This window comes from Myotis yumanensis, unplaced genomic scaffold (assembly GCF_028538775.1).
Source record: "Myotis yumanensis isolate MYYU_CA2020_CCGP unplaced genomic scaffold, mMyoYum1.0.hap1 SCAF_1, whole genome shotgun sequence".
NCBI classification, from domain to species: domain Eukaryota; kingdom Metazoa; phylum Chordata; class Mammalia; order Chiroptera; family Vespertilionidae; genus Myotis; species Myotis yumanensis.
In genome coordinates, this window is record NW_027223752.1 from 107,033,811 (window position 1) to 107,056,400 (window position 22,590).

Consider the following 22,590-nt stretch of genomic DNA (forward strand, 5'->3'; position numbering starts at 1 on the left):
TTTTTAGAGAGAGAGGAAGGGTGAGAGAGGGAAACATTGATGTGAGGGTATGCCTCCCATATGTGCCCCAACCAGGAATCAAACCGGCAACCTAGATATGTGCCCTGACCATGAACTGAACCCACAACATTTTGATATATGGGATGACACTCCAACCAACTGAGCCACCTGGCCAGGGCTGTTTTAGCTTTTTAAGTAAAATACCCATCATCCAGAAATCTTTTACATCAACCATTTTAACCTAAAAACCTTCTTAACCCATGCAAACTAACAAAATATATCAATATAGAATGAAAATACCCAATTTGTTATTTTATGCATTTTTATTTAATAAATAACTTCAGTAAACAGCATTGTAAAAAGTGAACTGTTAAAATTAAAAGGCACTTAAAATAAGAATGTGACCAGTATGAAACAAAACGGGCAACTCAAACAGTGAGGAGTAAATGTACAGTGGCCTGTTATACAGCACTAACTAACTGAAAGCATGCCTGGCACAGTGATAGCTGTTGCTTAAACGACAGTACAACTTCACCTGTTCATTAAAAAGGCAAATTTACAGCTACTAATTAAAGTACTAATTAAAAAACGTCTTACTTCAAAATTGTAAATACGTTAAATGATTAGAAGTGGTGATAAAAAGCACCAGGCTTTAAACAAAATAACATAACCCAAAAGTTGCCAATTCAAAAAATACTATGTGATTTAAGGCCTTTAGGTAAATAATGATAAATTAAGAACTTTTTGCAAAAAATTTCCCAATACTTTTATCCAAGGCTTGAATTTATAGAGAAGGCATGAAAAGTTCTAAGAATTAAGTAATTCTTAAAATGGCACACAGCTTTTCAAGCTGTTTTTCCCTTCCTAACTGACATTTTCCCATGGCCTTTGCATATCAAATATTTCAAAACTATTTTACACAACTAACTCCTAATATATTCATTCATCTTTCAGATATGTCATCGATCATGTCTAGGAAAATAGCAAAATAAATTTAAAACAATTTCTAAGCCAGCTAGTAAGACGATTACTTTGGATTTTTTTTTATAACTGAAAATGACATATCTATAAAGCTAAAAATCAGTTTGAATACTTGATTAAAAGAAACTCTCAGCATACTCACTACTTTAACTACTGTCCTTTCAGTCATTCTAGAAATATCACTTAATCAAACAAGAGCTTGATTTCAATAGTCCAGGAAGAAAAGGTAAAAAAGGCACGAAGTGACCTTAGCTGACAAGGATAACCATCCTGTCTCAAGTATTATGTCAGTCCCTGGCATTGATTATAATATTATTTTCAAAATAACAAAAAACATTTTTTAATTATACATATTATACATTTTCAAAACCTACACAAGTAAAACCCATGGAGACAGTTCCCTAAAGCTATCTTCCTCTGTGACTATGAAATTCACTATTTTGCATTCAATGTTGTAAAATTGGTATAGGTAGTGCTCATTTTCCCTCATACTTCGGATTGACAACAGTTGTCACAGCACTCTTATAAATAGGATTTTCACCCTAAAAAAAAAAATGAGAAAAATGATCAGTTACTCTACTAAAATCATGTAATATTATTTTATAAAACAATATAAGCTATAAGGTCAATATAAGGTCATTTTCAAAAGTCATTTCCATTTTATTGATCCAGATATCACATGAAAATTTTTAAAAGGGTACAAATAAAAGTGTACACAAATACGAAAAGTGAAAGCTTTGCTCTACAGGTCTAAAGGTGCACCTAGGAACTGGCATTACTTCATTCCTGAGTCCATTCTGTACTGGAGAGTTGACTGGAGAATGTCCTCCATAGCAGAGAATGTGCTGTTATGGTTTCTCTTTTAGTAGTTTTGAATGCCTTTTTAAAGAAAGAATTAACTCTTTTGCCATCAACAGCCTAATTCTTAACCCTTTATTGTGCACAAAAGGTGCTTGACAATTTACAGGAATCGTTGGCTTTAATTTTTGTGAGAAAGGAAATTGTTCTCCTGAGGTTATTCCAAAAGTGTTACTGATTTAGAGAGTTCTGGGGTAAGGTTGTCAGTGTCACTGAGGGTGCTGAGCCTCCAACCAAGTCACCACATTGCCAAATTTGCTTAGAATGTTAACAAACATAATTACCATTTCTCAGAAAATAATTCTTCTTCTTCAATATTGTACTGGTGAAGTATCTTAGTTTTATTGCAACAGTATATTTTAATAAGGAGTACTGAAATTAAGTCTAGTAAAAAAGTCGAAGCCATAAATACAAAAGATCTTTCAAGATCCAAAAATATGTTGAGTGATGTTTTAAGTGGAAAAATAACTAAGAAAAAATGTAAAAACAAAACAAAACAAAAAAAACAAGAAAAAGTAAAAGAAAAAAATTCATGATGGCCAGGGCAGCTCAGGTTAAGAAAAATAAAAAGGAAAATAATGTACAATTTCACACTACCATTTTCTTTAAAAAGTCTCATGCTATCTGATACATTCAAATATCTGCTATAGAAAGCATTCTTTTTTCTCCTGTTCTTATAAACTGAAATAGGCTTGAAAGCTGAGAAATACAGGCAAATAATTCTCTATCAGAGAAAATTACAACGAACATTTCACAATGGAGACAGGAAATTGGAACCTCGCAACTATATTCTTAACAAGTTATAAAGCACAAATAAGTTACACTTATCTTCCTATCTGCATGTAATACTACCCATTCTTTCAAATATGCTGGGAAAAGAAGTGACCATTTACTTAAGTTTATCCTATATAATAAAAGCCTAATATGCTAAGTGTCCTCGTCCATTCAACCAATCAAACCATAATATGCTAATGATATGCTAAGGCCGCTCAACCGCTTGCTATGATGTGCATTGACCACCAGCGGGCAGACAGTCCACTGGTCAACCAGTTGCTATGATGTGCACTGACCATCAGGAGGCAGACACTCCGACTGGTAGGTTAGCTTGCTGCTAGGGTCCGGTAAATCAAGATTGAGCAAGACAGGCCGGACATGCCCTGGAGCCCCCCGCGGTCCCTCCCTGGCTGGCCAACCTCCCGCATGCCTCCCCGGCCCCGATCATGCATTGGTGGGTCCCTTGGCCTGGCCTGCACCCTCTCACAAACCAGGACCCCTCAGGGGATGTCAGAGAGCCGGTTTTGGCCCAATCCCATAACCAGGCCAAGGGACCCCACTGGTGCACCGGGCCTCTAATTTAAAATAAGTGCATTAGATAAATCTAATATTTAATACTTAAGAATTGTAAAGGAGGTACAAAAAACAAACAAACCCGGGAAACAAAAGAGGAAAAAACACTTGTTATTACTGATGAGCCCAAAATACAATTTATATAGTAGACCTTACCTTTGGAGAAAAGTGTGCCTTTTCATAAACACAAACATTTATACTTATTATTTCAAAGTCCATTCAAACAAAAATTCAACATGCAAGGTTAGAGGTAAACTGAAACTAATCTACATTAGGCATCATTTTAAATAGAAGTAAATAATTCAGATTAGTTTTCACTGTTCAGAATGCAACCCCTATCCTCCAAAAAATGCAACCCCTATCCTCCAAAAAATGCAAGGCCTATTTAAATCAAAAGAATAGGGTTATATTCAGTAAAATTTCATCTTTGTGCTCGCTCTAGAATAGCTGACAGGGGCAGCAGCTACAGAATCACCCCTATAAAATATATTAGATTTACAATGCACAACTGTGGACCATTAGGAATGCATTTACATTAACACCAGAGGAGGGCAGACTAGACAATTTTTGAATCCATTTTAACAATTATAAAGTTAATAATTTGATTTTTCTAATGTCCCTACATTAGTCTTATGTGCTAAAATAATTACAGTGGCTGCCCATTATCCAAAATACATTAATGACGTAATTGATTAGCAAACTTTGGTCCCATATCAGAAACGTTCTTTATAAGCCTTGACTTATTTTAATTTCTATTTTTTATTTCTACTTTAATTTTTCTTGAGAAAACAACTCAAAATAATTTACAACCTCACACTACCATTTCTGTTAGTCTGTCTGGATTTCACTGATGAATAAAGACATTTTTACTTTTGCTTCTTGAATTATCCAAAATGTTTACTTTGGCTGAAAAAAATAACATTTTAGCCAACAGTTAAGTTAGCAATACAGATATTAAGTTTCACTAATATTGATAATTTTCTTCAAAGCACAATTTAACATACAGCAAAGGTGAAAATTACACCTTTCAGCAGGACATACAGAATTTTCTCTTCTATGAGAAGTAACCATATGAAATTGTCAATATTTTGCTGTTTTTTGACTTAACACAAGAAGGAAGGAAGGAAGGAAGGAAGGAAGGAAGGAAGGAAGGAAGGAAGGAAGGAAGGAAGGAGGGAGGGAGGGAGGGAGGGAGGGAGGGAGGGAGGGAGGGAGGGAGGAAGGGAGGAAGGAATCTAAGCAACAGTTTTTTTCTAAAAATGACTTTCTGGAAGTATTAGATAAGAAAAATAATGTGACAAGTATCAGACTAATATGAAAATGGACCAACCTGTCCATATATGAATCTGACTATAATTTCCTGCCATCAAATTTAACTTTGCCATTTCAAAAGTTTTAAAATCTGCTTTGAAATAAAAGAAAAATCAGACTAGTAATGGTTTTTACCATTGATACTTCCAATATGTTTAAAAGTATTAAACATTTCTATATTAATATCTTACTTAATTTTATTTTATAAGCAAAACTACAGTGTGGTTTCCATGTAATAAAGTGCTTACCCTAAGTTACAACAAACGTCAAAAAGCTTAATAATTCTAATAAAATAAAATAAAATAAAGCTTAATAATTCTCTATAAAGAGTGATCTACCTCTTCTTAACCAGGTAATAATCTCCTGAAGAGTATGTGATTGCTACCAGTGCAATGTAGTGGATACCATGACCTGGACCCCAAATGCCTGGGTTTGAATCTCAGCTCTTCCATTAACCAGACATGAACCTGGGTCAAGTTACCTAATCCTTCTTGTGCCTTGGTTTTCTCACATGTGAAATAAAAATAGATGGGAAAGAAAAGAAGATTTCTGGATAACCAGTCAGGAGAATCTATTCTAATCACAATATTTTTATCACAGAGTTTTATGTTAGAAGCATTTCATGAAAATTCAGACATAAGGAAGAATCCTGTCCACTACTGATACGAGACAACAATTAATTTGTCATCCAGGTATAACATAGACTCATCAAAATAAATGGCCCTAGCTTAGAGGATAAGCAAGGCTTATTGTAACTATAAAATTTTCCACTAAGTTGTAGTTAAAACTGTAATAGGACTTTTTCTCTTTAAAGTCTTTGTTAGTTTTTTTTAAAATTCAATGTTAGATTTAAATATTAGACTCATTCAAAAGTTAACAAGAAATATATACACATATAAGACCTATATAAATAGAAGGTCTTCTGGTTATTAATAGAATTTCAATTTACAATCAAGAATAAAGAATCTCAAAATAGTTCTAGAACCAACAATGTTATACCAGGTTACGCTCATTTTTTTCTATTTTCCAATTTAGATATCAGTCATTTTTCACTATTTTACCCTAAAACATGCATATGATAAATAATCCCTTCCAAAGTATTGGTCTGTAATGAGGATTATAACTGACATGCTGCTATCATATCAGCCAAAAACAATCATATTACACAATAGACATTATTACTGACTCCTTGTTAAAGATATGAAAAACTAAAGCGCTAGAAAGTGAGGGACTCACAGCTATTCTACTTACTCAGTGGAAGAGCTGGGATTTCACCCTAAGTCAGTCTGACCACAAAGCACATTCTCTTTTCACAACACAGCTGCTGCTTCTAGCCCATTATTTAAAGCCCTTCTAAACACTAACTCTAAATTAATACACACACACAAAAAAGCCGTAATATAGTCATATAAATAAAGACAGACTTTTAAAAAATAGCAATAGTGATAAAGGACACACAGTGCAATCAAAAAGAATAAAAGTTCACATGCAAAGACAGAAAATGAAAGAAAATACGAACGGCAACTTAGAGACCAGCTTTATGTCCATAGTTTGGATTCTTGAAATTATTAATAGGACTCTTGTAAATCGGATTTTCTTGCTAAAGTAAAAGAAATAGTTTCTAATGATTTCTCAGAAAAAAATTGACATGTGTGTTTAAACACTATAAAGGAGAATTTTTACTATTTTACTAACTTTACTATTTTTATACTTCTGAAATTATTTTTTTAAAAACCCCAGCAAATTGTACTATAATGCAAATGACTAAAATTCATTTATAATTTAAAAATACTGAAAAATGTCATAGCCTTCCTTTATCAAAAGACAAATATACAAGTGCCAACATCTGGCCACCCCATCTCCGACTCCAAATTTCAAAGCCAACACTAGCACAAACTTTCAGCCACTAACAGCTTTCAAAATTTTTATAAAGCAAGGTTTATTGAGTTATAATTTGCAGAGGGTAAATTTATCTCTTCTTAAGTACAGGTTCATTAATTCTCAAATGCATAAACATACCCACAATTAAGGTCACCCCAAGAAGATCCCTCATGACCCTTACCCCTACTCTAACCCCTGGAAAACACAGATCTGCTCTCTGCCCCTATAGTTTTGCCTTTTCCAGAATGTCATGTAAATAGAATCACACAGTATATAGCCTTTTGAGTCTGGCTGCTTTCTACTTAAGGTTCTTTGTTGAAAAATAAAAAAAGAGAGAGAGAAAGTCTTTCTATTGTATAGGATTCTAATTTACATGAGATAAAAAGACAGAATAGTAGATTTAAGACCAAAATTATTAAGGAAGTAAAAATAATGACCACAGTAACCAGAAGATACATTTTTACAGTATTTTATTTTAATGGAATATATTTAAGATGTTTTGTTTTTTCACTAAATATAAGTTCTCTGAATAATTAACTTACGGAGGAATAAAACACTTAGTGAGGACTTTAATAATCAGTTTTAGTTTTAATAAACAAATCTCAGAAGTATTACACTTACTTTATGACTGACTTTACTTTTTAGATGTTTTGCAACTTACCGTGTCCCATTTGGCATTCATTTTTTCCTTTTCAAATTTGGCAAATTCCCTTCTGTCGTGAATTATCATTAAAAGCTTCCAAATTAGCAGCAATGCAAGGCCAATCAGAACAATTCCAGCAACCACACCAGCTACAATTGGAATGATGTCTGGACCAGTGGGACACTCTATAAAGTATGAAAAAAAGACTGAGTACACCAGGAATTAATGTGTGTAGAATACAGCCAAAACTACAAAGAACTGGGCAGTCTCCTATAAAAAGATAAGTGAATACAGATTATCCCAAAGAATCTATAAAAAAGACTTAGAACTAACAAGTGAGTTGACAAGGTCCCAGGATACATGATTAATAAACAACAAATCATTATGTGTTTCTGTATGTTATATAGAAATTTATTTTTAAATATCAGAAATTGAATTTTAGAATAGTATCCTCTACAATAGCTTTAAAAGTCATAAATCCAACAAAATGTGTGCAACATTTGCATTTGCTAAAAATTACTAAACACTGATGAAAGAAATTTTTCCATGTTCATGGATTGGAAGACACAACATTGTTAAAATACCAATTTTCCTCTAATTTGATCAATGCAATCCCAATCAAAATCCTGGCAGTGCTTATATAGATATTAGAGGCCCGGTGCAAGAAATTCATGCACTCAGGGGAGGTGGAGAGTCCCTCAGCCAGGCCTGCACCCTCTCTCAGTCCAGGAGTCCTCAGGGGATATCTGACGGCTTAGCGCTGCCACAGAGGCAGGAGAGGTTCCCGCCATCCCCGCTGCACTCGCCAGCCATGAGCCCGACTTTTGGTTGAGCGGCGCTCTGCCTATGGGAGCACACTGACCACCAGGGGGCAGCTCCTGCGTTGAGCGTCTGCCCCCTGGTGGTCAGTACGCATCATAGCAACTGGTCATTCTCCCATTCGGTTTATTTGCATATTAGCCTTTTATTATATAGGACTAGAGGCCTGGTGAATGAATTCGTGCATGGGCGGGATCTGGCCAGCCCACCCTGTTGGGACAGATCGGGCCAGGCAGGCAGCAGGGAGGGGCTGAAGATGGTTGGCTGACTAGCCCCGCCCCAAATCGGGGTGAAGGGCTGGTAGGGGGCAGGGCCAGCCAGGGGGAGGGGCCGCAGGCTGTTGGCCAGCCCCCTGGTCTTCAGGGGACAATTTGCATATTAGCCTTTTATTATATAGGATCAGCAAGTTACCTCTAAAATTTACAAAAAAGGCAGAGAACTAGAAAAGCGTTACAAAAACTCTTGTCAGCTCACTTGTTAGTTCTAGAGCCTTTTTAATAGATTCTTTGGGATAATCTACATTCACTTTTGGAAAAGAACGAAGTTGGACAACTCACAATACCAGACTTCAAGAGTAGTATAAAGCGACAGTAACTGAGACAGTGTAACATTAGCTAAAAGACAGTTGCATAGACTGGAATATAGTCAGAAATAGGCCCACACATCTAAAGTTATTTCATTTTTAACAAAGGTTAAGAAAGGTCAGTCTTTTCTACAAATGGTGCTAGAACTACTGGACATTCATATGCAAAAAACTAAAACCTCACTCCATATAATAAGATTAACTCAAAAGGGGTATAGACCAAAATGAAAAGGCAAAGCTACAAAACTTCTAGAAGAAAACACAAGAGAAAAGTTCTTATCAACTTGAGTTCTCAGATTAAATAACAAAAGCAAGATACATAAAACAAAAACTTGGTAAATTGTAGTTTAATTAAAATTAAAGCTTCTGGTCTTAAAAACAAACAAAAAAAACCCCTGTTAAACAAAATGAGAAGACAAAGAGGGAAAGACTGGGAGACACTACTACAAAACACAAATATGAAAGGGCAAGATAGTACAGACTTTTAAAACCAGTTTGGCTCCTCCTTCTAAACATATACATATGTCCCCCAAGTCCATTCCTAATATTTATCCAAGAGAAATGGAAACTTATATTCCCACAAAAAAACAAATATTTTTTAAGTGTATAGAAACACCAAGAAATATTTTATTTTCTGAGAAGCTGAACAAACTCATACTTTATAATATCCCTTAACAAAATTTCTTTTCCAGTGTCCCATTCTATTTCCAGCTCAAAGTTAGATATCATCAATAATGAGATAACTCTTATTGAGTACCTACTAAGTGCCCTAAGTGACAAGCATTGTGCCAATGTGGATTATTGCACTTAATCTTCAAACTCTTCCCTCATAAAACTTAAAACTTGCCTTCTCTTTTCCTCATTTCTTATATAGTTAATTAAATACTGTTTAAACTTTGAGATAAAAAAATGTTCCAACTTGAACCTAAAATAATAAAGGTGGAAGCCATTCCTGGATATTAGAGAAACTTACAATAAGCCTACGTAGTAAAAACAAGACATAAAAGAAAATGAAAGGCATTTTGAAATGATCAGATTTCTACCTGGAGTCTCTACAACGTGTACAATGGCCTCATTGTTCCCATTCACTGAATATGTGAAATAGAACCAGCAATCGTCAACATCCTTCTCCTTACAGTGGGACAGGGGATCCACCTGGCCTGGCTGGGGTAATTTGTCCCGACTTTCAACCTTGGTAATGTTAAAATGGGAACATTCCTGTGCACATGTGTCTTTCTTTTCTCCTTTATTGAAGGCTCTGCACTGAACACATTCTCTGTTAAAACATAAATTGTTACATTTAACCTTTATTACTTAAAATATTTGCTTAAAGATTATTTTGTGAGCTAGATTCAAAATCTGACCAAATTAAATCAAGAGCTATGAAAGATTTGAATAAATGAAGAGGCATATAACATTTCTCAATGAGAAACTAAATATAAAGATGCCAGTTTCCCAAGTGAAACTATAATTACAGTTCAAACTAAAATGCCGAAAAGAAATAAAATAGTAAAATAAAACTAGCCCTATTGGATATTAAATATATAACATAAAACCAAAGGAACTTAAACTATGTGTTGATACAATAACAGTTCTTCAAGGGCAAAACCTTCAATTGTGCTTAGTCAAAAGATGGTAATTAAGCAATTGGTAAAGCTAACTTATCAACAGTCACCACATGGATTTGATTTATAGCAAATTCAGATCAAAATAACAGTACCACCCTCAGATGACACATTTCAACATCATGTGACAAACACTAGCTATTGAGAAAGAATATTTAAGATTTAAAGACTGGCTTCTGTGTAGCAGATACTTTGTTTACAGTGTAAGTTACTATAGGTACTGTTCTGGATTTAGTGATAACAGGGTAACAAACAGTAAATATCAACTATTTCAAGTAATTAAGAATACTTACTTATGCTCAGCACAGACGCCAAGGCAGGTCTGACACATTTCACAAGTTGGCCCTTGAAACTTGGGATCCGTGCATTTACAGGCACCACACTCACAGACGCCCCGGCCATTGCAGATCTGTCCGTTTGTGGCCATGCATGAAGTCGTGTCCAGAGAGCAGTCACACGCACTGCCTGTGTAGTTGGGATTACATTCACACACACGACACTTGCAAACACCATTTCCTGAAATTAAAAATATCATTTCTCTTAACAACGGTAAAATATAAAAATCAGAGCATTGATTTAAAAGTAAAAATAAGCAATAATGCAAAAGAAAGTATATGTAAAGGATGAACTGATTCTCAATGCTGTCCTTTTTTATTTATTCACCAAGCATACTTGAACATTTTTATTGTATTAGATGGGGATCCCATTTTATAACCATTTTTCTGACCCCTTTTCTCACCTCCACAAATTAAGCCATTGGATCTATCACAGTTGAAATTATCACACTCGCAGAATTTGCCAGAATAAATTTCATTTGTATTATCCCTCTTCCTACAAACACACTGTCCACAGACACACTCTCCGTTGTTACTACAGATTTCTGAACTGTTTTCTTTCCTGCAATAGGCATCCATATCTTCACTGTTAACTTCATCTGTGCTACATTCACAATGTCTGCCAACACGTCCCTCATTGCACCTAAAGAAAGAGTCCAAAATTTCAATTACATAAAAGAAATAACAAAACAAGTTAAGCTGTGAGAAACAATGGGAGAGGAAATAAGACTGTGAACAATATCTTTAAGCTACAATTATATTACATGGGAGTGTTTGTGTACCCAAAAGTGCACATATGCACACATACCAGCCATTCAAGTTCAGATGCAGGGTCTAGGAAAAAACCTTTCTTCAGGAGAGTAACCATTTTAACTAAAATGAAAATATAATCTAGCAATTAACAGGTGAATAAAACATATAGAAACAGGATAAATTTATTTTTAAAGGGTATGTTTTCAAATGATACCCTATTACATTTGCTATTATAGGTGAAGTAACTCTAAATTTAAAGTTACAGTGCAATTGTTAATCTAAAAAAGTACAATAAACACACTATAAAAGTGCATGGAAGTTGAAGAAAAACACTGAGCTTATCACTTGAACATACTGTTTAAAAATAAATATATCCTATGGGTCCCGACTTTTCAGACACACTGTATATTTTTAAACACAATGCCTATAGACACTGACTACACTAATTCTGTATCTGGTAAATATAAAGGGAAGGAAGGCAAAACATTCTCAAGATAATTTTTTTAGTTAAATATTTTACTAAAAATGGGTCTATATGTCTCATGATACGTACATGAAAAATAAAAATGTAACATTTTAATTGCTATTTAAAATTGATAGTTAATAACTGATAATGAAATAAATTTATTTATTTTTCTTGTGATTAAAACCCTTATGAGCCCATTTGGGGCTGACATTTAATCAAAATACTGTCCCTTCCTCCTATGACTTTTTAATTTTAATTTTTAATTAAAAAGTAACCTGAGTGTAAAAATAAATTTTAAAATAATATGATTAAAGTTAATTTGATTCTAAGTTCTGAAATACTATTTTCTTTTTAATTTTGCAAAATGTATCCTTTCATTTACTTATTTTGTTGTTGTTGTTAATCCTCACCCAAGGATATTTTTCCACTGATTTTTAAAGAGAGTGGAAGGAAGGGGGAGAGACAGAGAGAGAGAAATATCGATGTGAGACAGACACATTGATTGGTTGCCTCCTGCATGTGCCCTGACCAGAGCTGGGGATCGAGCCTGCAACTTAGGTGTAGTACATGCCCTTGATAAGAATCAAACCTGGGACCCTTCAGTCCATAGGCTGATGCTCCATCCACTGAGCCAAACCAACTAGGGCCAAAATGTATTCATTTTTTAAAAATTATTCCAACAACGCAGAAGTATATGCAGTACAATGTGAACATCCTTTGCTGCTTTCTAATTCCATTTCCCAGATAAAATCACCATTATAAATTTGGTATATTTTTCCAAAGCATCTTTATAAACATATTTATGTAAGCTTATTTTGCTCTAGAAAACTCAAATTGCTATTATGAGAGAAAAATCCAAATGCTACCTTAAAAGTTTGTTATAAATACATCTTGGATGGCTATAAAAGCTTTTATTTTAAAGAGCAGTCTTAAGAAAAAAGACAAGAAAGAACTTTCTATAAATAGTACACACAAGATCATAAAACTAATCTTGTGGTAAGCAACAGTGATTGGAACAAAACATTTATTTATTCCATATAGAGAGATTTTTTCTGGATGTCCCAAAACATAGCCTGCCTATATGTTTCCAACACAATCAATACTTCTCTGTGTCCTTCTCCAACCACTTCCAGCTTACCTGCAAGCTCCACACTCAAACGTTCCATTCCCTTCGTGACACTTTGGACTGCTAGGGATGCCTTCACTTTGGCAGTCACACTCACAGATGAACTGAAGAATAATCTCTACTTCTTCAGTGAAGCCCAGAGGTTTAATTTTAATGGTTTCAGAATTCTTATTTGGACATTTATTTGAAGTTATGCTAATTTCAAATTGAACCTTAAAGGGAAGAAAACAAAATTAAGTTTTAAGTTAACAACTAAGCAATTTAAATATACTAAAAAATATTTTAAAAAGCTCCTCATTTCTTTTATTCTCAAATTACAAACTAGATTGCTTATATAAAACAGCAATATTTTTCTTTTCTTCAGAAAATGTTTATACAACCTACCTCATCTCCAATGGAAATATTGGAGCATTTTCTTCCATTTTCTCCTGTTCCATTCACCCCATTTTTGCAGTAAGATTTATAATTTATTGTTACTCCTTCTGGCAATTTGCTGTTTTCCAAAATTACTTCTGAGGAAAGGGACTAAAACAAAGACTAATTACACATAGGAAAGGCAAACAAAATGCTACTGTAAGTTGAATGCATAAAACCAATGGGCCCATTAAGAAAACAGTATCCTATATAATAAAAGCCTAATATGCTAAGTGTCTGGTCGTCCGTTCAACCAAACCATAATATGCTAATAATATGCTAATAATATGCTAAGGCCGCTCAACTGCTCGCTATGACATGCACTGACCACTAGAGGGCAGACAGTTGACTAGTTGACCAGTCGCTATGACGTGCACTGACTACCAGGGGGCAGACATTCCAACCAATAGGTTAACTTGCTGCTGGGATCTGGCTGATAGGGACTGAGCGAGATGGGCCAGATATGCCCTGGAGCCCTTCCACAGTCCCTCCCGGGCTGGCCAACCTCCTGCATCCCTCTCTAGCCCTGAATGTACAGTGGTGGGGTCCCTCGGCTTGGCCTGTGCCCTCTCGCAATCCAGGACCACTCAGGGGATGTTGGAGAGCTGGTTTTGGCCCAATCCCACAAGCCAGGCCGAGGGACCCCACTGGTGCACAAATCCATGCACCAGGCCTCTAGTAATTTAAATAAAATGTTTAAAGCCAAATCCTGGGTGCTTAGAAAACACAGAACCTAGAGAAACAGGCTCTAATTAATAAGGACCAATTCTTCAAAATAATGTACATGATTGAAAAGTAAAAATATTTTTGCTTTAATTACTAAGTCAAAATGTTAATGATCATATAGCATAGAAACCTGATATTATGAGGACTCCTCATAATTTTCTTACTCCGTTGCCAATATGGCCCTATGACTTCATCTAACATGGGACTAAGGTAAACAATCTACTACACAGTCTGAGAACAAATTTCCTTAGAAATTATGGTACCCCTGGCCAAAAACAAACAAAAAAACACACAAAACAACAACAAACAAACACACACCAATAGCTCCAAGAAAGAAGGATTCAATCCAGTGATTTATTAGAATATGAGACTGCTCAGGACAAATGCAAAAGGCTATAGCTTGTACACACGCCTACACGAATGGGAATTTATGCTGTTAAGATGGAGAACTATAGGCAAGATATGAAACAACTAGAATCTTGAAAAACTCTGTAAAAACCTCTCTTTTTGAGTAGGGTCTTTCTAAAACATTTTGGGAACCCCTGACATGAACTAAAAAAATATATTTTAAAAATATCTAAAATTCAATCTGTCAAGGGAAGAAGAGGAGTAGAGATAATGTATGCAGCACACAATGGTTACCGTAATGTTACAAATGCCTTCAGATTACTTAAATGATCATTAAGTATTGGTTTATAGTAATCATTTTAAGTAATCTGAAGGCATTTGTAACCAATACTTAATGAATATCACTAAAGTTACTCTGATTAAGCTCTAGACAGAGCAAATAATTCCTCTTTAATTTCAATTCAACTTCCTTCCATGTGTGTGTGGGGGAAAATCTTATAAATCCTTTTAAAATAGTTGTCATACATATATTTAAATTATACTTTTTTAAGAGAATGTGAGATTTTCCTCCAGATATATGGAATTTAAACTTTATATTGTCCTCTGTGTTTTGCTATATTGTGTATGAAGGGAGTTTTATTCCTTTGAGCACAGTCCTCTCAATAGGGTACTGTCCAAATAGATCTTATTTAAAATGTACTCACATTGTATGCATCAATGATCAACTGAATTACATTGCTGGAATTTGCAGATAATGTTCCTACTGCTGACTTAGGGATCAAATTTTTCAGTTCCTGCAATTAAAAGATAAGCACATAAAATGCAAATATATCCATTCAACAAGTAGCTACTGAATACTTATTTTTAAATGCCAGTACCTAAATAACGTGGTCTAAAAGTTTGATGTTCTTTTTATCTCACATATATATTTACCTTGTAAACGGGCTGAAATTCTTCAGTAACTGCAAAAATTGTCTGAATGTTATTTTCACTTAATTTCTGGACAAGGTGAGCGATAGAAGGATAATCCTAAGAAATCAAGTAATAAAATTTACTATGTAATTACATCCAATCAATACATTTTTAAGTCATTTTTGAAAATCAAATTGCATATATAATTGGATCACTCACAGAAGACTGCTTGAAATAACACAAGCAGTGTGTTGAAGTGGATGGTGTTATGTGTTTCTACTCTTCTCTCTTTATGTATCAAAATTTCCATAATAAAAAGGTTTTATAAAACAATATTTTCTATGTATATTAAATGTCAGAACAAATAAATTAAAGAATTGCCAGTAATTAAAGATTGTATTATCTGTCACTTAAGAAAAAGACCAAGATTCACCAAGGTTTAAATTTCTTCCAGACTAAATAATTGGCCAATCTTTATTTTTAATAGAAGCAAGGTGCCTATTTGTAAAACTCACATGTAAATAAGATAAGGAATGTTAAGACTATATTATTTGTTTATAAATAATATCACATTTGCTAACAAGTGATGCATACAAGTGAAAGGAGAAGCAGCCATTGTCCAGGCACGGAGAAAATGTGTCTAAGTAGCTCCTTTCACCCTACTGAGGCCCTAAGTGCAAGGAAGCAAGCACAAAGCCACATCTATAGAAACAGCAATACTAGCTTTCCTGAAATATTAGGTTAGGACCCATACTTGCCAAAATAACAAAACCCAAACCCTTATGGACAAAAAGAGGCCATACAGTAAACCTGACAAGCTCAGGAGAGGACTACATGGCAGCCTTACAAACTCAGAGACCTAAAGTAACCACATAGGATGGTCTGAAATTAAAGCTTTTTAACTAAAAGCGGTTTATGGAGGGTAGTCATGTCCTAGGCGGTATCTTCCCTGACAAAGGTCAATCTTTACTTTAACTGAGCCTACTGTCTTTTTGCATCTATGATAACATATCTTTGGAATGTCTAAGTAATTTTCCTTTTTCTGGACCCCTCAAACCACAGGTATTGTTCTGTGAAGACCACAAATCCCCTGTTATTGAGGTAATTGTTGACTGTTAACTATCCTATATCCACCTAAGTAAAAGAAGTGTGTGTCTATCATTTTACTTTTTATCCAATCCCAGAGGTATCCTGCTTTGCTTTCTCCCACTTCCCTAATCTATCACCAATAGATTTCATGTAACCTACTTAAGTCTCCTCTTTTCAGTGTAATGCATAAAATAAGGTACAAAACTGCCATTCTCCAGAGCATTATCTCAATCTGTTGAGACTTTGCTTCCTACCAACTGTTGACAGTTTGGCCCAAATAAACTCACAAAAATTCTTCACAGGTTTGAATGTTTCTTATGTTAACACCCTGAAAAACCCACAAGCCTGTCACCCACACTTCTCTTAGTGTTAAACACTAAAATCAACATGATTCCACTCAATGTGTAAGGAATTAAGCACTTACATAATAATGGCTCATTGTGTACATATCATTTTCCAGGTGACACTGTCCATCATTTGGTAAAACAATGCCACCAAGTTTCCCATCTCCAGCAAAGTGAAACCCAGCATCCGTAGAAAATACCAGCAGCCGTGTAACATTCCTCCAGCCAATCAATGACTTAAAAAGAAAAGGATTAAAATTCTAAAATACTACTCACAATAATTCATATATGCTACCATTGTATTTTTAACCTTATTCTGTATCTTTCTTTACCCTCTCTTTGCACAATGCTAAAACTATTCTTGTGATAAATACATAGAACCCATTGAATAAAGCTCCTCTATCCCACTGTAAAACTGTATTTTGCCTGGTTGCCCATTTATCTCAGCTCTGTTTTAAAAACTGTATCTTTTAAAATCAATGTCTTACTCCCACTAGGAGGTAAGCAAACTAACTCTATGTGTGACAGGGACCACATCTGGTTTTGCTTATCTTCCTATCTGTAGCAGCTAGCACAGTGGTTAGCACACAGTACATGCTTCACATCATGTGTTTGCTAGGTAAATAAAAATGTCTCAGCCCGTGTTTTCTTAAAAAATATATATATATTTTATTGATTTCAGAGAGGAAGGGAGAGGGGGAGAGAAACAACATCAATGATGAGAGAGAATCATTGATTGGCTGTCTCCTGCATCCCCTCTGCCCCCACTGGAAATGGAGCCCACAAGCTGGGCGTGTAACCTGACTGGGAATTGAACTGTGACTTCCTGGTTCGTAGGTCGATGCTTACTGAGCCCTGCCCAACAGGCTCAGCCCATATCTTTACCTTTCTGATGCTGTCTTGTTCCCTTCCATCCTCTATCCTTGCTCTATCTTCTACAGCATATACCTCCTTTAGGGCCCTCCATATTAGGCCTTCCTCTTTTAAGCACAGAAAAAAAAAATCTCCAAAGACTTGCCCTGCTTAATTCCATCATTCTAACACATCAATACTATTTACTTATTCGTTTATTTTATTTTCCACAAAGAATTTAATGTAGTCGTAAAATCTTTTTCTCTCTCAGTAATTCTGTAATTATGTTTGTCTAAATTTACTGAATACATGTATTTATGTCCTCATAAGACTGTAAATTCCTTGAAGGCAGAAATTAAGTTTATTAATGCTGGCAACTCAGTGGAACATATGTCTCTATTGCATCTTTAGTGAGTGAACAGTTACTCTCAGTTAGCGTAACAATCAGAAAGATAGTAGTGGCCATGAATATTATGGCTTGCTTTAATCCCACAAGCTGAGGCAAAGTCAGAGGTAGCCCAGAGAATGCTCTCTCTCATCAGTGAGCTGCTAACAGGATCACAAATGAATGGCTGGAAAAAAAAGAGTTTTCAGGCTAGGCACTACCTAGATTACTCTTTCTTTCCCTTTAAAAGCAGGCTACCTTTAAATTGCAACTACCCAGAGAGATGTCAAAAGTAACAATAATATATTAGTTAATTATCTGCTGAGTGCTTAGTGGCACTTTAGATGGATTACTATATTTAAATTTCATAATATGCCTAATGAGGTATATCTATTATTATCCTTTCTTAAGGAAAAGGAAACAACCCTCTAGAATGGCTAAGTAAATTCCCTGAGATCAGTAGTGACGGAAAAATTTGAAGTCATGTTCTAATAGTCCAAAGACTGCTCTCTTAATCACTATACCATGGTGTTATATTATATTATTATCTTAGATATCATTAGCACCCTAGCAAAAATTGTTTGAAAAGTAACCAGTAAGAAACATCTGGAATCAAGGAGGGACTTCTAGGAATTAGGAGTACTACAAGAAAAAAAAGGGGAGGAATGATACAATAGTAGGTACTTAAGACAAACATTACCCAAGTGCCTATCAATAGACAAGTGGATAAAAAAGCTGTGGTGCATACACAATGGAATACTACTGGGACATAAAAAAGAACGAAATCTCATGAATGGACCTAGCGGATATTATACTAAATGAAATACGTCAGATAGAGAAAGACAAATACCAATGATTTCACTAACATGTGGAATCTAAAGAACAAAATATACAAATAAACAAAATAGAAACAGACTCATAGATACAGAGAACATACTGATGGTTGACAGAAGGGAAGAAAGTTGGGGGATTGGGTGGAAAAGGTAAAGGGATTAAGAAGCACAAATTGGTAGTTACAGAATAGTCACAGAGATGTAAATTAAGCATAGGGAATATAGTCAATAATATTGTAACAACTATGTATGGATCCTTGAAATATCAGGGATCACTCTGTAAAGTACATGACTAGTCTAACTATTATGCTGTACATTATCTACCTCACAGTGTTTTCTAATTTCAGCTTCAAGTACCTCACTATAAGGTCATCCCAAAAGCTTCAGCTAGTAAATGGATCATAAAATTCTAATCACTAGTATAATGCTACTACTGAAAATCTTATAATTAAAATTTCAGCCCTGGCCAGTTTGCCTCAGTGAAAAGAGCGTTGGCCTGCTGACTGAAGGGTCCCGGGTTCGACTCTGGTCAAGGGCACATGCCCAGGTTTCAGTCTCGATCCCCAATAGCGGGCGTGCAGGAGGCAGCCGATCAATGATTCTCTCTCATCATTGATGTTTCTATCTCTCTCTCCCTTTCCCTTCCTCTCAGAAATCAATAAAAGTATATTTTTTAAAAAATTACAAATATTATGACTTCTCAAAATATTATGTTCTCGGCTTACAAATTAGGAGAAAGGTCAGTGTGAGAGAGAAACATCAATTGGTTACCTCCCATACATGCTCTGACTGAAGATCGAACCTGCAAGCTGGGTATGTGCCCTAACAGAGAATTGAACTGCGACCCTTTGGTGCATGGGACAACACTCTAACAAACTGAGCCACACCAGCCAGGGCTAGGGAAAGGCATATTTTAAAGATGATAAGCAGAACGTTGATCAAAGGAAAATGACACCCGAGACACTGATCCATTTGAGCACTTTTAATGCTACTGTGATACCTCAGATGACATCAATTCTATTTCTGGCACAAAGCCAAAAAGTCAAGATACCTACGTCTCTTCTAAAAACCTAGAACACCAGCTGAAGTGCCCAACTGTTTCAAATGGTAAGCATTCTGGATTTTTAAAACCCTGTATAAATGAACTAAGTGACTAGTTCAAATAGAGACATGATTACATATGCTTATATAAAGCACTTTCGGTTGGAGGAAATTTAAGGGACTAAATTCTGTACTTCTCTGGAATAACTGAGTATGATATGGTAATAAAGATAATTTTTCCCATTAACTGATAGTAAAATCACACTAAAATTCACACAAATAATATTCCTTTGCAGAAAATGAGCCGAAACCGGTTTGGCTCAGTGGATAGAGCGTCGGCCTGCGGACTGAAAGGTCCCAGGTTCGATTCCGGTCAAGGGCATGTACCTGGGTTGCGGGCACATCTCCAGTGGGAGATGTGCAGGAGGCAGCTGGTCGATGTTTCTCTCTCATCGATGTTTCTAACTCTCTATCTCTCTCCGTTCCTCTCTGTAAAAAATCAATAAAATATATTTAAAAAAAGAAAAGAAAATGAATGCACTTACCCCACAAACTGCAACTTGCATGATTGCATCAAAACCACCTTCTGGAGAATCCAAATTTCCAGATATGCGCTGTTTACCAACAAGATCATTAAATACTCCCCCTTTATCAGTAAGACTGAGCACATTTTTGTAGCTAAATGGGCTGGTGCAGTTCTGTTCACTTGTGCAAGGGTTCTTGAGCTTAGCTGGTGTTGTACTAATGTAAGGCATCACAGTCTTCTCCACAAATGAGCCAAAACCTGTGTAAGAAAAATGCATAAAGAGAAACAGATGGATAGATGAATGGATAAATTTGCATTAAAAAAAAAAATCAAGAATGTTACCACATGTAAGTCAATCTTTTTCCTTACAAGAAATAATAAAATTTAAATAATAAGGTTTCAAAGGAAATCATTATAATACGAAAAATCCAGGTCTGAAGTGAGAGTAGGCTATACTGGCTGGTGCAATCATATTAATTAGTAATGAAATAGCATCTGAATACTCAACATGTTCATAAAATAAATCAACAAATTAATGACTAAATTCCTAAACACAAGCATGCACTTCATTATCCATTTGGTAGAATATCAGTCCTCCACATCCGTGGGTTTTGCATGTGCAGATTCAACCAACTGCAGATCAAAAATATTTTTAAAAATCTCAGAACATTACAAAAAGCAAACATTTGAATTTGCCATGCACCAAGCACTATGATGAACTCATGTGAATAAGGTGACGAGTAGGCAGATCCTGCTGTTGCCTAAATGAAAATACCATCCTAATAAAGAGGGAATATGCAAATTGACCATCACACTGTCACAAGGATGGTGGCGCCCACAGTGGAGGCGGGGTTTCCATAACACAAGATGGCTGCACCCATAGCAGAGATCGAGTTCCCGTAACGTGCCTTAACGAGCAATCAGCAGGGGCCTGAGGCTGCATGGCGCTGGGCTGGGGCAGAGGACCTGAGGCTGCACTTCCCCTGCCCGGTGGGGCTTGATGGGGGCCCTCAAGGTGCGCCTCCTGCCCCGGTGCTGGGTCAGGGGACCTCAGGCTGCTCCCCCTCCACCCCCGGGCCGGGGGACCTCAGACTGCGTCCCCCACCTGGTGGGGCTTGATGGGAGACCCGAGGCTGCGCCCCCTGTCTGGCAGGGCTTGATGGGGGACCTGAGGCTGCACCCTCCACCCTGTGGGGCTTGACGGGGGCCCTGAGGCTGTGCTCCCCCATCCGGCAGGGCTTGACAGGGGCCCTGAGGCTGCACCCCCTACCCAGCAGGGCTTGACAAGGGTGGGGCTGACCGGGTCTGGGTCTTGCGTGATTTTGAGGCACCACGGGTGGGCGGGGACTAGACTCTGGGTCCCGTGGCATGCCCCAGACTCTGACAGGAGGAAGATTTTCATATACATTTTACTAATTTTCTTTCATTTCTGACACTTCTATTATAGAGAAAGGGCAAATAGCAGTATTAAAATATTTCCTCTAATCCCCTTTTAATGTGCATAAATTTCATGCTCTGGGCCACTAGTTCTTTATATAAGGGACTTGAGCATCCTTGGATTTTGGTATCAGCATGGGTCCTGGAACCAACACCCAGTGGATTTGAGGCACAACTATAATCTGTGTTAAATAATATGGTAGTATATATAAGAGAGGAATAGGAAAACAAGAAAACTTATTAGATGTGTGACAAAATTATCAGTCCTTTCTGAAAGGCTAAAACCTGACCTTATTTATCTCATAAGCATGTGGTGAAGAACAAAACTGCCAAGATTTATACAAATGAAAATTATTTTTTCAATATCCCTACCTATTCGGAAGTCCGAAGTAATCCTCTTCATTTCATTCATCAGATCTGTTCCAAGACTTTTTACATTCTCCAAGTCATCTTTCATAGAGTAAGAAAGGTCCATTAGGTAGTAGAGATCAATGGGATAGTCTTCAGCTCTCTTGAATTTTAATGCAAATGTTTGAGGCTCCCCTAATTAAACAGATATTAGAAAATGAAATTAGCTTGTTAACAATAAAAGCAATGAGGAAAACCAAATAGACTGTATTTGCAAGGTAAACACCATAAAATGAAATGTATTATTGCTGTATTTTTCACAAAATTCCATATGTAATACAATGGGTGTGTATTCAATTTCATTCACAAATCTTTTTAAAATGCCAGAGCCTGGGGACACAAGATGAAAAAGACAACATCCCAAATCCATAGTAAGTAAAACTGACAAAAATGGTTGATTTATAACTAGCACAGAGGAAAACAAGTACATGGAAAAACATAAATGAGACTGGGGTGGGTGAGAAGGGCACATTATAAGGAACAGCTGACTTTTTAGAGTTTGAAGTTCTAAATCAAGACTGTTCTCTGTTTAATGGGATTCTACTAA

The 22,590-nt window shown here is 36.0% G+C and overlaps 1 protein-coding gene across 1 annotated transcript in view; it reads right to left on the minus strand.

The window, feature by feature from the left end:
• Window positions 1-304: 304 nt before the first annotated feature.
• ITGB1 (integrin subunit beta 1) overlaps window positions 305-22,590 on the minus strand; it is a 57,189-nt gene continuing 34,903 nt past the window's right edge. Inside the window, exons 5-16 of the mRNA XM_070429179.1 lie at window positions 22,008-22,178; window positions 20,218-20,456; window positions 16,642-16,797; window positions 15,150-15,245; window positions 14,921-15,010; window positions 13,113-13,253; window positions 12,741-12,940; window positions 10,788-11,026; window positions 10,342-10,564; window positions 9,467-9,699; window positions 7,040-7,206; window positions 305-1,523 (exon numbers count right to left, since the gene is read on the minus strand). Of these exons, the coding sequence (XP_070285280.1) occupies window positions 1,458-1,523; window positions 7,040-7,206; window positions 9,467-9,699; window positions 10,342-10,564; window positions 10,788-11,026; window positions 12,741-12,940; window positions 13,113-13,253; window positions 14,921-15,010; window positions 15,150-15,245; window positions 16,642-16,797; window positions 20,218-20,456; window positions 22,008-22,178 (2,021 nt within the window). The 3' untranslated portion in view covers window positions 305-1,457. The remainder of the gene's footprint in view (window positions 1,524-7,039; window positions 7,207-9,466; window positions 9,700-10,341; window positions 10,565-10,787; window positions 11,027-12,740; window positions 12,941-13,112; window positions 13,254-14,920; window positions 15,011-15,149; window positions 15,246-16,641; window positions 16,798-20,217; window positions 20,457-22,007; window positions 22,179-22,590) is intronic.